This window comes from Boleophthalmus pectinirostris, unplaced genomic scaffold, assembly GCF_026225935.1.
Source record: "Boleophthalmus pectinirostris isolate CB_2022bp ecotype Guang Dong unplaced genomic scaffold, ASM2622593v1 HiC_scaffold_18, whole genome shotgun sequence".
Lineage (NCBI taxonomy): Eukaryota > Metazoa > Chordata > Actinopteri > Gobiiformes > Gobiidae > Boleophthalmus > Boleophthalmus pectinirostris.
The window spans coordinates 21,829,604-21,846,301 of NW_026571133.1; the positions used below are offsets into that span (position 1 = coordinate 21,829,604).

At 37.5% G+C, this 16,698-nt stretch overlaps 1 protein-coding gene across 1 annotated transcript; it reads right to left on the bottom strand.

Moving 5' to 3' along the window:
- Window positions 1-669: 669 nt before the first annotated feature.
- On the bottom strand, window positions 670-12,851 carry LOC110161522 (calcium-activated potassium channel subunit beta-4-like). The gene is made up of 4 exons (XM_020926272.1): window positions 12,687-12,851; window positions 11,257-11,427; window positions 2,616-2,743; window positions 670-988 (listed from the first exon to the last, which is right to left on the bottom strand). Exons 1-4 carry the CDS (start codon window positions 12,849-12,851, stop codon window positions 670-672), a joined length of 783 nt encoding a protein of 260 aa, XP_020781931.1.
- Window positions 12,852-16,698: the final 3,847 nt, after the last annotated feature.

Consider the following 16,698-nt stretch of genomic DNA (forward strand, 5'->3'; position numbering starts at 1 on the left):
TTCTATTTAACGTTGTTTTAAAAAGTTATTTTTCCATTGTCAAGCGCTGTTACTGTTGGGTCTGTACATAAAATATATTGTAAAATTTTACAATAAACATTAAAATGTATAATTTGCTTAAAAATAAATAATAAATTCATCCTTCATTATAAGAAGTGCTTGGTTGGTAATGATAGTCAACACAATACAACTGAGAGTGTTTTTGGCTACTTTGCTACATAAAATATAAAATGAGAAACGTATGGCTATTGTTTTGATTCAAAATTTTACTGCAAATATTGTGTTTATACTATTTAGATACAAACTGAAAGGAAACAGCTATTCATCACACAGATTTCAGAAAAAAGTGCACATTTATGGCTACTGGGATTGCGCTACAAGAGGAACCTTTTAAAAATACATTTATCTTACTAGAGATTGAGCTAAGACTCAGAGTCAGAGGAGAATTTCAGGTTCTGAGACTGCAGTGTGGCATATAAACTGCTACTGCTGCTGTCTGGTTTCGCCACAGAGCAGAACTCTCCAGTGTGGGCAGCTCAAATCGAGACAACAGATTTCAGTCAGATCTGTCATATGTCACGTACTGAACATCGTCTGCCATCTTGAACCACACACAGATGGCTCACGGTATTTCCATCCCAGTTGCCAATTGCTCAGTTTCAGTCCAGATCAGTGTTCACGATCTCGTCTACGCACTGGGACGGCAAACAAGGGCAATGTTCGTGGCGGAGATGAGAGCTCAGGGTCCGAACTTGTGGCGAGGGGGTCTACAATCTTGTTTCGATCCGAGGTGGTACTACTCAGATCCTGGCATACCTCATAGGAGCACTTTCTCTTCTGCAAGGCCTCGGCGCGCACTGCCAGGGACCGGGCACACACAGTCAGGAGGACAATCAGAGTGCCCAGCAGTAAAGAAACCATTGGCCACAGCACACAGTGGAGCAGCACACTGGTGTCATGGGAACGCCGCCACAACACGTCGTCTGGCCTGCACAGAGGGGCACATGCACAGTGACTGAATCTGTATAGAGTATAGAAGGTACATTATTAAATACTGGTGTGATAATTTCAGTTGTTTTTATTGCTGATATGGATAGGAATTAGCACAGCAAAGTAGCATACAAAACTATATATTAGGGCTGGGCAAAAATAAAAAATTTTAATCACGATTAATCGCATGTTATACACAAAACCAATTAATGAATTAAAAAGTAGAGTATAGCGTTCTTTTATTGGAAATGTAAATGAAAGAGACAAACATTTGTTGTGCAAACAGCATTTCTTTCACAGGGGAACCATCAGAGCCTTCAAGGTATTAATTGAAGGCTCAAGAAAAAATATTGAATGGACTTTTGTACTACTAATATATTTACTGAATATTTTTTATGAGTAATGAACACTACACTAGTAATAATTTCTAGATTAGTGTTATAAACTTGGACTGATATTTCTTGGGAAACAAAGGGTTAATATAATGGAATGGAAATGGACCAATCACATTTTTTCTTCCAGTGGTATCTGGGTATATCAGTTACTCCAACACTGAACTAAAGAAACAAGCTCAGCTCAGAGCGCAGGGCTGGTCCGGCCAGAGCCTGTGCCCGCGGCCGAACCCGCGGCTCGCGGAGGTTCGGACACGTTGCATCTCACGTGGTCAGAAAAAAGTGAAAGAAGTGTAAAGAAAAGACGTCAAACTTAAAGAAACGCTTGCGGTGGACTTTTTCAAAATAAAAGCCAATGAGAAACAGCCATTTACAATAAAATAAATAAATAATAAAAACTGCGTTAACGGCGTTAAAATAATTGTCGGCGTTAATGACTTAATTAGTTAACGCAAAGTTAACGTGTACGGCCCTACTATATATATATATATAGTTTTTCACATAAGCACCACATAAGCTTTAGAGTTTTCCATATTAAACTCCCACTGGGCCCTGATGAAGAGAGAGGCCTTCCTTATTTCATTCTGCTGCTACAGTAAAAAAAAAAAAAAAAAAAAAAAATGCAGTAAAAGTAAGGTCACGCGTAAGCACTGTGTAACTGGGTGATTAAGCTGACAAAGAGAGTTCTCAGGTTTTTCACATCTTTTCAATTTTCACTATATAAGTGCTGACCTCAATTTAAGCTACTGGCTCATCTCAGTGTGGTATTAATGTTACAAGGATCCTCTAGTTCAGCTTCAATGGGTTTATGGCATACGGTCCAGCCATAGCACAAAAGTTATTTCTTTATCTACCCTTTCAATTCAATTTAATTCAATTCAAATGTTTGTCTACAACATTGCCAATTAGTCCTCAAAAATGCAACTATTGCTATGATAACATAATAACAATGGTAAAACATGTTTTGATGAACCAACCTGGACAACTGAGACATTAAACTTGTTTCCTACTTTTCTACACAAGCTGATGATACACTAATGCAGAACTGTTTTTTAAGTTTTACCACAGGCACTATGCCAAACAAAGTAACAGTTAGAAAGAGATAACCTGCAACCTAGTAAACGCTGAGGCTGGACACTATTGCCTTGAAATCTCCTTGGAAACAATGATCTGTCGCCAAGGTGAATTTTGCACATCTTGCACCTCAACATCTTTGTGTGAGAGTGGCCTCACCTCCTCTGCTGGTTGAAGAAGCAGGTGAAAGACTGTGAGCTGACCTCCCGGGTGAAGTAATCCTCCCACCACAAAACACTGTCCCTGTTCTTCTGGTTGTCTCGCTCACAAGGAGGGACATATGAGCACTGGAACACACACAGAAATACGCACCAAATAAGAGACTACCACACCATCAAATCAAGAGATATATTTTTAAATATAACAAAGTAGCTTTAGTGTAGGAACAGTGTGAATGATTCTGATATAAATTTAATAAACATGGCCTAACTATGTCCACAGATACAAAGTATTATAATGCTGATTTATTCTTAATTATAAAAACAATGGACATGATGGCCAAGTTGTTAGTTATAATTTGGTGTTTTAGTTTTCAAGATGATTATCAGAAAGTAGAACAAGCCAAAATTCAGTATGTTTAAATCTAAAAGCCTCTTCTATTTCCACTATGACTCATTAGTCTGTTGAAACAGATACATGTGATGCACTAAGAACAATGACAAATGGGGACGCAGAGACTGAGGCAGTTCTGGAAAAATACTGCTATTCAATATCTGCTGATACTGATACTGGAACTAATTTACAACACATTTTCGTTGTTACAAAGCATGAAGCTGATGTGCTTCCATCCTTCTGCTGTGAACCATATTACTGTCAGACCATTGTAATAGCTGCAGAAACACAAACATACTAGATCTCACTGTTGTTCTGGTATCTTCGTAGCGAGCTTACCCAGCAGGTTTCCTTAAATAATAACAGGCTGTCTCCCAGAATGCAGATAAGCTCGTTGTACTTATACTAGTTTCAGCACCTCACTCACAAGAGCATCACAGGAGGCTGATTGATGCCTGGCTGTTACTCTGGATCAAACTGCTGCAATAATGACGATGGTGTGATTGGCACAGATAACTTTAATGTGCGGCAATTAAGAAACAGATTACAATTCTCAACAAAAATAAGACAATAACACAGTATTTTTTAGATTTTAATTCATTTTACCACCAGAAGAATGATCTAAAAAGTAAACTCAATAATTATTATAGGCTACATAAGAATAATTTATTGATGCTATCATTTCAGATGGAGGACAGGAGTTGATATAGCTCTATGGTCGTTTCACTGAAACTGAACTACTTTATTTAACAACTGAAATATTGTAAGTATAGTAAATGTATGAAATGAACATTTTCATTATTGGATGAAAAATTAGGACCACTGCCAAAGATTTAAAACTAAATATGAATGTTAAAAGACCTCAAAATGGAAAACTGCAAAGAATGAAAAGGAAGCTGAATCTATGAATAGATCTGAATAAAGGTGTATAAATGGATTTATTCATTTCAGTAATAATAATGTTTAGAGTATTTGACAGATGTAAAATCAGTAAAATAACTTTGAGATGCATTATATTATATATATATATTTAATTAGTACATGTCCTTAAATGTAATATGTGTGTTGCATGATTTTGCTACTGTAATATTGACATATTTAGCAGTCACTCTATCAGCAAAGGCAACCACAAAGGACAAAAATATATTCTATACATGTTTGCTTATTCTTTCTCTTTGCATTCATATTGTTTCTTTCCACTCTCAGACTGTTCAGCTAATGGGTGTGAGCTCATAACGCTCCTCTGGCCTTCTATCAAATGTGCCCATAACTCTCTCACCAACTCCACATGGAAACACAGGGATAATTTAGGCAGTCTAGCTTTGGTTTTGTGCCCTTCATTAAACTTGAGATTGATTAAAATCCTTTGTGTGTGAGAATGGATGTGCATTTTTCTTTTACTGCTGTTAGAGACAGTTTCACTCCTTTAATTCCCACACACTGACTTGAACTGTATAAAATGTCTTTATGAGTGATAAAAAAATCAACATGTTAAATATTTGGTAGTCCTAACAAGTTACTATGATTGATACAAATACATGCATAATTTACCTACTTCCTGCTCTTGTAAAATGGACAAAAACATGAGAGAGGACATCTGGCATGAGTGATGATTTTGTTATCCAAAAGTAACTCCGTTCTTTCGGCTCCTGTCACTTAAGGAGCAGCGGTTGTACAAAGAGGACGGATTTCTAAAATAGAGAAAAGACGGAAGAGAAGGAGGCAGGTGGGTGGTTCAGCTCAGCCAATTAGCAGCTAAGTAATTTCCTCATTTATGGAATAATTATGTCATAAAAGTAAATGACAGGAGCTGTGGGATATCCAAAGGCTATCTCAGTATAGCTGACAGTTGAGGCTCCACTAAACATATATTAATGGCATGAACTGTTCAGATCAGAGCTTACTGAACTAATATTTTATTAATATTCAGTATTCAGTTAAATTATATGTCACAAACTTGCTCTAGAAGATGTGGGCAGTGATTTAGATGTTACAATAGCCTTGAGTCCCAATCATTCATGTAGTCTTACTTTGCAGTTTTTAAAGTAAACTTTGTGACATTACTTAGTAGAGCCCGACCGACATGGATTTTGTTGTGGCCGATATGAAACCGATATAATGGAAGTTGGAGCGATATAAAAATTCACTGTAAATCTTGAATTGATTAAAAAACTTAGGTTTGACTCTAGTGGATTCTAAATTGGGTTTATTTAGGCAACATTTATTGTTATTTTGACTCTTTACATCATATTTACATGCAGTAGATTGGCCTAATGGCACTTTTGCATCACATTCTAGCTGCTAGTGATGGGTATTCCAGTTTTTTTTGTTTTTTTTTTTGGAGAACCGGCTCTTTTGGCTCGGCTCACTAAAGCAGCTGGCTCTTTCGGCTCCCAAACGACTCTTGAGATTGTTTTGTTGCAACCAGGACTAAACCAAAACTGAACTAGGACTGAGTGTCGGGACTCGTTTCTATCTTTCTTCTTCACTCGAGCCCAAGATTAGTCCTGGTTTATTCATTTTATGCTGAACTGCAGCCAAATATGCACTTTTTTTTATCCTATGCACATGCAGATTTCTGAAAGTTTCGTTTTCAGCCGCTGCTGCTGTCAAACTACGGGTCTACATGCGGCATGAAGAGAAAAAGTGAGAAAAAGAGAAAACACGGCTCCCAATAAGAAGCAGGCTCCCGTTGTTCGCTTCAAAGAGCCGGATCTAAGAGCCGCTTCGATCGCGATATACCCATAACTCCTAGCTAGTAAACTATCGCTATTAGCCTTTAGCCGTAAATGCTGCGCACCGCGGTAGTTAATTATATGCATACATGTGGATCATTCACACGTCTATTCACAGCTCATTTAAATATCAATGCTTGTCCAGTAACAAATATACGGCCAATGTAGTCACTTAACAATAGACCAATAGAAAACAGCCTGTTTATGTGCGGGAGCTACAGCAGCTAACCGCTAACAGAACCTAAACTAGCTTCAAAGTCGATGTATTTCCAACACTCACCGCTCACACAGGCTCCTCCTCACATCACAAGTCTGCACTAATAAATGTCCTTTTAATCCAGACTCAAACCGATTGTCCGAGAAAGAATATAATCTCAGTGTTGCGCACGGCTGCGGGTGTAAACAAACACACACGAGTGAAGTGACATCACTCAGGTGGTGTGTTCAGGTACAGTACGGACACAGACAAATGACTCCGCAGATAAATACTGATGCGGAGCCACATATTAGGACATTTATCTGTCTGTAAATTGGATTAAATGAGAGTCTAAGCTTTATAACGAGGTATAACATGCCCACGTGAAATATCGCCCATATCAGCAAGCATATCGGCCGATAGCCGATATGTCTCCAGTTGCCCATATTGGCCGATAATATCGGCCAGCCGATATATCGGTCGGGCTCTATTACTTAGTATTGCAGCAGTATGTTTCTCTTTTGTTAACGTAAGCCATTTTTGTTAAATACTTTAATACTTTACTTTAATAATTGGAAAGATTCTTCTATATGTTTTAATCTTAAAAGGCAATATGACAATGCTGTAAAAAAAATTAACGTGATAAAACTCAGCAGACATTAAACTAAGCTCAAAATTATGAAATGCCTTATGTAATCAGAGAAGGATGACGATCACAGTAATGTAATTTTATGCAAACTAAATTAATTAACTGGGACGCCATGAGGAACATTAGAGTCCTCTGCCAGGGCCTGGAGTCAGGAGATTATTTGTCTTTAATAATTTCTGACATTTCCTGACAGGCTGTTTTCACCTGTTTCCCTTCTCTGTAATAGCCCTGAGGAGAGTCAAACCCTTTAACTGCTCTGGACTTACTTCTCTTTTGAACTATTTAAATGTCACTGTGCACTATACTTTTTTAGGGTTCCAAAACATTCACACAGTCAGGATTGTAAGATTGTTGTCATAGTAACCTCAGATATGTGTCAGGGCAGTCCACATGAAGTCCTCTGAGGAAGTTGTGTGAAGGCCGATCTGATTTGATTCATCAAACTCAAATCAAAACTGCAAGAGGAATGGTCACAGTTAGAAAATCTCAAAGTTTTCCATCCTTTGGTTTCATCATGACGAAAAAGTAGGATGCTTTGTAAAACAATATTTACTATTTACTCTTTTGAATGGTAAGTTGCCTAACAGGGATCTAAGACCCTTAATAACACATCTAAACTCTGCTCTTAACTATTTATTCAGACAAAATTTTTTCTGTAATTGTTTTTTTTTATCAATGTTTTAAGTTGAACAATTAAAAAAAATAAAATAAAATACACATATATACATCATCTGTCAGTAAATTGATGTCCATCCTAACATGTCCATCGACACCAAAAACCAGTTACCAGTATCAATGTATACCCATCCCAACATGCACCAATGCTGAAAAACAATCGCCCAAATACGCCAAAACTAGCACCGGCTGAATAACCCCGGAACCAGCTCCATCCACACTGGAACTATCACTAACCCTTTAACTGCTCTGGACCACACGACAAGATTGATGAGACCACCATTCTGCACCAAAGATCACATCCAACTATCCAGAGAAGCACCAAGATTAAAAGTACGTTTCCCAGCTCCAAGACCAAGCTCAGTACTTCAACGCCCGGACAACACAACGCAGACATACAAACACAAATACACAGACATGCATGCACAAAAAAAAAAAAACTCTTCTATTCTAATCTTCTATTTTGTACATTTTACATTAAAGGTGCATTGTGTAACTTTTCTGGTGGAAGGTCCCTAAAATGCTTTTCTCAATGGAAATGTTATTACTTTGTCTGGAATGTTTCACAGTATGGTATTAAACCTTTCTATCATTATGTAGACCAAAACAAACCAAGTTATAGGTCAGATCTGTGAAAAGGCATGCCTGTTTTTCTAGGTATTTTTGAGCAATACCACCACTGTAATTGAATAAATGTAAGACAGAGCTGTTTATTGTCATACTGTATAACATGCCAGGCAAAGCAATGACATCTCCAGTTCTCCATAGAAACAAGCAGGTGACGGACCCTCCACCAGAAAAGTTACACAATGCACCTTTTAAAAAAATCTCCAGCAGTGAGTTTAAGAGTTAATAATTTATATATGAGTGCCTCAAGTCAATGTTTTAGAACCAAACCAACCCAATTATGTACCATTTAGCATCCAGTCGTACATACATTCAGAGGGCTGATGCCTGTCAGTCCAGCTGGGTTTGATCTTAATGTCATGTCACTCATTTGGTCCACAGGAGGCTCCATTAACTAATCACCCCCTGAGGACACTACACTAATTACCTCTTTTTCGTTCTGTCTATCTCTCCCTCTCCTCTATCCCTCCTCCTCCTCTTTCTCTCTCTGTCGTTCACATTCTGTCTCTCACTGAACAGTCGTCACCTACTTCACAGGTCACTAATGTTCCCTGTCCATCTGCTGCCCTCATTAGCTACAGGTAAAAGGTTACACAAATTAAAAAAGACTCTGGGTTTATCAGCGTGATTAAAGAAGATATATAATTTTGTATGACACATGTGGATGTTATTTTATACATGGGGTACGAATTAAAGAGAAGTGAGCACGTATCAGTGATCAGTTGAAATAAGAATTGTTCTCATCCATGGTGTCTTGATGCAAGAGAATAAACATCACTTAAACATGCATGAAATGTCCTAAATACAACTGGGTAAATGAAAAAAAACTAAAGTTAAGTTCCCTTTGCTAATGACTGGACCTTTCTTGAATAGTTTTAGAATGGCCTTGATCTATATCAGATATTAAAGCAACTACTAATATTTGTGTTGAAAATTTTCTTCTGTTGTTTAAAAAATATAGTTTTTATTGTCATTGTGATATCAAAATTGGTACTACTTCAAGTAAGTATTGCAATCATTGAACCATTTAAGATATACTTAATGAAAAATCTGAATCGTATGAAACCAGAATTAGAACTTTCTTGCTGAAGTGTGAGTGCTGGCCACCACACCACCAGTTAGCTACGAACAGGTGAGCTTGTTCCACTTCCTCCCTGCGCACCGCACATAGACTTAATTTATAATGGATGTAAGGGATGCATGTAATTGTTTCGTGTTGTGCCTGTATCAGTCAGCCACATCCGTTTTGTAACTGCGATGTCATAAAACACAAACCAATTATGAATTAGAGATAAAAAAATTTTTTTTTTAAAAAGTGCATTAAATAAATACACTGAATGTAAGGATGGTAAGATTAACAGATTTCATTTTTAACATATATATTCATGACGGATGATGCAATGAGCAATATAACAAATACCATAATAATAATAATAATAATAATAATAATAATAAGTAATAGAATGTGACCCTGCAATAATCTGCGAGTATGGGGAGAAATGTTCCTAATGCAGCTTTTTCCTCTCAAACACTGACACATGCTTTGTACTTTTACTCACACACTCACAATCAGAGTTTACTTTAGTTACCTCTCCACCAATAATTAATAAGTCATATTTGTGAATCATGAACAAAATGAAATTGTGATTTGAGCTAGGATTAATGTGGTATGTTAATGTACATTTGGATATATGATTGGAAAAGGCCTGTTTCAAATTTTTAAGCTTCTACATTGTAGATGTATTTCCTTATTGTTTAACTGGTCTTTAAATGTTGACTTTTGGGTAATTTGCTAAGAACTCTCCTCCCTTAAAATCATTGAAGATGATTTTAAGATGAAGATGAAGTCTTTAACGAGGCGTGACATGTCCATCTATCTCTCGCATACTCCTGCCTCTTTACATCATCCCTGTTGTAGTCACCATGGCAACTAAGCACCACTGATGACGCGCCGTCTCCCTCTATATTTACTTGGTTGCTGTAGTGACGACCCAGACGTGCACTGAAGAAGAGTAATGGCCACTAACTGTAGTGATTTCACCACCACAAAACTGATAAACTCTCTGGAGACGATTACCCAAGATGGAGATATAAAAGAAGATGGTATTTGGGATTTCCTAAAGTTTTGAGTGACAGTAAATATAGTCTCAAAACTTGACCAAATGTTACTTTGCCAAAATAGTCCTACTTACATCAGAGTATCTTTATTGCTAATTTGGACTAACAAATAAATGGAACTTACAAGAATATACAAATACTACAACTCCAAGTGTGTTATCTTGGTTGTCCAGGTTCCAGTAAACAGAGTCCTTCCAGCTAGTCCCATGTCCAAATAAATCAAACAAACAAAATTATCAGGCATCTGAGTTAAATGCAAGATAGGATATTACAGACAATTGGTAAAATGTCAGTTGTAATGTTGTGCATGAGCAGCTGAACATGAGGCATACACTGTCAGCTTCACATGTCAGCTGTTTACCGTCCCCTGTTAATGGGGCTCTCCCTGAATACTTTAATGATGTGTTGTGTCTATCTGCCTCTTTCAGAGCCATGGACAGCAAGGGTCTATTTTTGGGCCATTCATGACTTCAGGCAGCTGCACTAGGAAAACCAATCAGGGTAAAATTCTCCTGACGCCTTGCTTGAAGTAAATAGAAACACAAATATGTTTCTCTGGCATGGGACCCCCTGTGCTGCAGCTATTATACGATTGAGCATTACTTTCTTCACATGCTCTACACCTGTGGCTTTCAATTGTTTGGCAGTGCTTATGTCATATTGATGTAATTTTGGTAATTATACAATTACAATATGACATTTGAATATAGCTTTTTCCTTGCATGCTCCTTACAGCTAACGCCTCGAGCAGGTTAAAGACTGACATTAAAAATGACAGAAAGGATATGTGGGGTAAAAGCAGAACTTGTACCTAGAATATCTTGAATACAAAAAAACAAGTTAGCGGGAGTAAAGGCAGTGGTTATAGTGCATACTGTACTATTAACAATGATATTATTATCAAAAGTTCTGTGGGACCCATTTTTATTCATTACATTTTTTTTTTTTTTGCATTTTATAGAATTAAAACAATAAGTTATAGCAATATCTACAAATTCGTAAGAATTGTGACTGCAAGTCCTGTCTCTCCTTCCCACATTTTCTTTTTCTAATGTATCAAAAGGCCAAAAAAGCAAAATTTACAACACAAATAAGATAAACCCAGAAACATAGCCCTTTGTCACTTTTGACACTAAGAATCTAGATTTCACCTGCTCTGCTCGCCTCCTCTCTGTACACTCATATCTTAAACTGCCATTTTTAATAATTTAACTTTGTGATAGTTTTCAGAGATAAACATAATCTTACCTTTGGGTTGAGAACCAGTTGTTGCTCATCGAAGTGCAGCAGAGCCACAGAGTTCGACTCTGAGTTGTTGACAAAGATCTGTAGGCAGGGATACAGGGACGTGCCCTTACAGTCTGCCCCGCATGTAAACACACATTCAAACATCTCCTCAGGTCGCAGTACGGACACCACCTGTACACACACACACACACGCACACACACACAAATCATTACCTCCACTAGTTACCTGTCCTTGCACTGGCAACTGCCAACATACATTTTAACATATAGTTATATCAAACAACATAGTAGATTGTTGGAGGATGAAACTAGATCATTTGGATCAACCATTTGTACATTCCCTTTTGCCTGTATTTTTATAAAAAGTTAAGTCGCAATGATCATGCTGTAAAGAATAGTGGTATAGAGTATTAAATGGGGGCAACAAATGACTACTTAAAAGAAGGTCACTTACAGGGATTATTTTCTCCATTTGTCAACTCATTTTATATAGCCTAAAATTTCTCATATTATCAAAGTAGTTTTTCTTTATTATAAAGATTGATTGGTCACTGTTACATCTGATTAGTTGTTGCAACTCTGGTTAGTAGGCTAGTAAGGCACAATTGAAAAGTGGGCTTATAACTTACATTTTAGAACTGGTACAAATATAATGTAGCAAAAGCTTCATCAACCACAGTAAGCAGGACGTTACACTGTAGCCAATGGTAATTTATGTCAAGAAAAGCTCAGAAATGCTGTGCAAACAGTTTCTGTCGTCCATAATGAAAGTGACACAGCACTAGGACCAGACCCACACGATATGGAGTATTAAAGTTATTCATGAATATAGCACAAAACTATTTTACAATGAACAAATAGCCTAGATTTGAAAACAAAACAAACCATTAAACCATCACTCCTGTAATATGAAATAGGCAATAAAGAAAGTAGATAAACTGATGTTTAAGACATCTGGACCGTCCAAGTTTAAGACACAGTGATCAAAGGGTGATAGCAGCTCTGAGTGAAATGAGATAAAGGTCCATTATCACTGCGTATCAGAGAGATGTCCAGAACAACACTTCAAAAATATGGGCAATAGACACTGGGATTATTGAGTTGCTGACCGAATAGAAGCCCTAGTCTGGAAGTCACCATTTAAATATAAATCAATAAGCAATTAGACCGTTTTGATACATGCTATAAAAACACTGCAATAACTACACATTTCATTTTAGCTAATGCAACACAAATAGCCTTACTTGGAAAATTGAATAGATTGTTCATGCTATTTATTACAGACAAAATGATGCGATACTCAATTACAATCATTTCTAAAATGTAGAAATAGTGATAAAATACGCTTTTTGAAGCAGCATACTATCACCACCGTCAAAGACCTCTAGTGCAGGGACTCGGGTGATTGTGCGGCTCGTGGCGGGGCTCACCGTGCAGTTGGCCGGCTTGCTCTGGAGGCTCTGGAGCGTGGGGCTGAGCCAGCAGAAGCCCAGGATGAAGAGGCTGAGGATGCCACAGGCGATCAGGAACAGTCCCAGTCTTATGCTCTTGTCTTCAGCCTCAGAGTACTCGTACGACACCCGGATTTTCGCCATGGCAGCCCCGCGGAGCCCTCCACCGACAGCGGCATTGAGAGGTGGGCTGGAGGACCGTGTGGATGTGTCGTGCTGCGGAGAGTGGAAATCAGAGCCCGGCTGTTGCCTCTCTGAGCGGTTTTATCTGTCTGTGAGTTCACGTGCTCCCGCCTCCGCCTCAGATGGTGTTTTCTCTGAATTTGTCCACCGGCTTTATTCTTACATCTGTTGCTCTGTCTGTCTGTCATAGAGCTTTTATTAAGCTCACAGTGACGGGCAAGTCCAGCACACGCCCACGTGCATGGAAACTCACCTGTTGAATTAGGCTATATTAACATTGGGCAGTTTGTACCAAACTATAACCTAGATATAATAGATTTGGTGATCTCAAAAACACAACTGCACCTTGTAAAGAAGGCTACATTTTCTATTAAAACTAATCTGCATGCTCTAGGCTGCCTGCCTCTCCACATGGCACACTAGTACAGGCTATGGCAGCTAGAGGCCTATTACCGAGTTTCAATTGACAGCACAACATTGATCATCTATAGCCCAACATCAGGCTACTTGGTAGAGATGAGGGCAGCTAAAATTAATGAATGAAAATTGCAGATTTTTGTTCTATAGAGAGCTCTTTTTGGACATTTCATGTCAAAATACAATGTAATCAGTACAAAAACTGATTCTTGTCCCTAGAATATGAACCCACCCATATCTAGACTGTAAGTGAACATATTTCACCAGAAAAACTGTTTTCAGTCATCAAGCTGTATGCTAAGTCTACTGAAATCATTTCACACATTGGTCTCTTGTTTTAAGGCTGGGGTTTAATGGAAAACCCTCTTTGGGCCTGAAGCAACACAACATTAGGTGTATGGAGCAGGCTAAAGTTTTGAAAGCCAAACTTTTGCTCCTTATGGCTAACAGGAAAACTCATGAGAAAAACAATGCTACAGAAAACCTTCCTGCTTGGCTTCATGCCTAAATATTTACCTCCACATATTTTTTTTACTGTTATAGTTGTGTTCCTTCATCTTATAACCTAGACAAGGGTACATTTTTGTCTAAATTGAACTTGCACTTACAGTACAGTACAGTGTATTAAAACACTAACCATACAATCAATAAAGCCATAGTTAAGCGACACATAAAAAATCTCTTTGTCCTTTACTGTGAATAGTGTATATAATCTGCAACTATGACTGTTACAGGTGACGTGTGTGGCTTTCCCCAGTGGCCTGATGATGATTCAATCCAGATTTGTGTTTTACTTTGTGTGGGCGGCTGCTTGTTCTCTCACAGTTACATGCAGCAGAGATAAGCCTCTTAACATGGAGGCAGCACATCACACAGAAAAGCACTCTTTTCATTCAGGCCAAACTGCTGCCAAAATATAAGTGCGAAGCAGGTCTTTTAAATAGAAGTCTAATTTCGGTAGGGTAAAAAGAGATACAATCACAACTGAACCTGAGTGAGAATACAAAAAGAATGATCTCATTAGGTGATACCTCACATAGCTGCTCTCTGCATTACTTCGTGTACAAATTGTGCTATACAAATAAATTTGCCTTGCCATATAATTAGTTGCACAAAAATGGCTGGCTGCAGGTGGTGCAGAGGTTTGATAGTGAGCATTCAGAGAGCGCTGAGATGCAAGGATTTGGCAATCTAAAGTGAGGTAAAATACGCTTTATTGTTTCCATAGGTAATTTGTCATCTGCATTTGACCCATCCACCAGTGCCCTGGGGCAGCCTGCCAGGAGCAGTGCTAACTAGTGGTTTAAGTGCTCATCCTCCACCAACCCAAAATTCAGTAGGTCGAACCCCACTTGGTGCACATTGTCATTGTGTCCATGTGCAGAACACATCACACACATTGTCTGTGTATTAATGTGGTGTGAATTTTGAAGAATGTCTTTAGTTGTAGCTATAAGTACCACAGAATATATGAATGAATAACAACGTAAACAAATGCATAAATAACAGGTGTTATCAGTTATCAGTATTAAATATTTAATCAATATTTAAGTCAGGGGGCAGAATTACAAAAATATTTGAGGTAGAGAAGCCTAAAGAAGTATGGGCTATAAGTCAGACTTTTTCTCATAGGCCATCAATAATTTATTTTATAAAAAATATTTGTTTTCACATTACTGTTGGCTACATTAAAGAGGACTAAAAATTCATTTTGTGTCATGGTGCCAATGTGAAGACATTTCATTCATGGCAATCTGTAACAGCCTAGACTTTACTATTACTATTTTTACCACTATTTTCTATGATGGTTTAAAAATTCAAACTGGGCTGGTGAAAATAAAGCCAGTATTATGCATTAGTAATCAGGGAGGCATGTGACTGGATTATTACCATCTCTGCAGATCAAAAGATTACAAATAATAACAGACATCATCGTGCAAGGAGTCTGCAGGGAATCGTAACCACAGCAATGTAATTAATATACTAGGGTCTTGTGCTAAAATTGACTTTTATGAGTACTTCAGAAGCCAGTTTATGTTTAATTGTCTTTTTTTTTTTTTCCATCTCTATAAAGGGATGAATATTTAGGTCTGATTTACAGAGGTTGCAAATGCACAAAGATTAAAAGTGTTAAAAATCTGAATTCAGATACATTTTTAAAATTCTATCAAATTAAAATTTACTGTGAAAAAAGGCCAAATTATAGACAACTGAGAAGCCCACTGACAATTTTGTTGGCAAAAATAGAAACTAATCAGTTAGCTTCCTGTTCAAAACTACTGTTAAGTACATAGGTGCATATGATACAAATTTCTCTAAAACATATTTAACATCATTATATTTAAGATTTTACAAAAAAAAGAAAAGAAAAAAGTCTAGTCTAGTTTTGGACACATGCAGCAGATGTGACATACCTAGAGGTTACCTAGCAACCATAATGTAAATAAGGGTGAAAGAGTTATGATTTGACAGATAAAAATAAATGACAACACATTTGTTTTAGTAAATTAATATTTTAACTGTCTGAAAAATGTATTCCTTGTGCGCATATTTTTGCTGAAATAATGACAATTTACAACTCAATGCTACCTTTCAACTTTTTGTTTTATACTTTTCTTGAAAAAATGCTACTTGACTGATGTAAAACTATGATAACTATTTACCACAGGTACTAACAAACTGTCAAATGCACTTTAAAGATGCTTGTAACGCAAGTAACCTTCCCCGCTGTTATTTTTTGTCAATGATCCAGTGACGTGGCGCCCTCTCGTGCATGAAAAGTGCTCGTGTTTGTGTGATTTGCAATCGGCTCGTTTACCTGTACCTTTGCCTGTTTTTAGGTAAAGTAGGCTAAATCTTAACGGGGGAATGGTGACTACATTATCACATATCCTGGTAGCCAGATTGGTGCTCTGAGCTTATACAAATAATGAAACACATGTTTCATGGTCCAAACAGTTCATCAAATAATTTCAATAAAATGAGAATGCCATATAAAGTTTAATTATCAGAATATTTATTTTAGAGTTTCCCTTTAAAACTCTAGCTGCCATTTTCTATATAAAACAAACAGCCAAGTGCCTCAGTCCACTCATCAGTTGCATGTCATTGCTTGGTGCTGTGTCAAAAAGCTGTTGTTGATGGCATCTGCTGTTGAGGCAAGTGTGGTCCATTGTAGTTGGCCTCCATTGTGCTCCCTCCGTCTATTATTACTTTAACAGCTGGAGATGGGAACTGTATCTTCTTGAGTTACATTCACTACTATTGAATGCATTCTTTGTAGCCTAAAGCATCTGAATGAAATTTAAAAAGTAAAAAACTGAAGAATGACAAACCAGCAAAAGGAACTCAAAGCATGTAAAATAAAAATACAAGCATGTGATAGGAATAA

What these genes read in the sequence shown, in the direction of transcription:
- LOC110161522 (XM_020926272.1), bottom strand. Translation starts at nt 12,851, where the DNA reads ATGGCGAAAATCCGGGTGTCGTACGAGTACTCTGAGGCTGAAGACAAG. An exon ending in GCAAGCCGGCCAACTGCACG is followed by an intron (nt 11,428 to 12,686) that starts GTGAGCCCCGCC and finishes GTGTGTGTACAG; the next exon opens with GTGGTGTCCGTACTGCGACC. An exon ending in TTCTTCAACCAGCAGAGGAG is followed by an intron (nt 989 to 2,615) that starts GTGAGGCCACTC and finishes CCCTCTGTGCAG; the next exon opens with GCCAGACGACGTGTTGTGGC.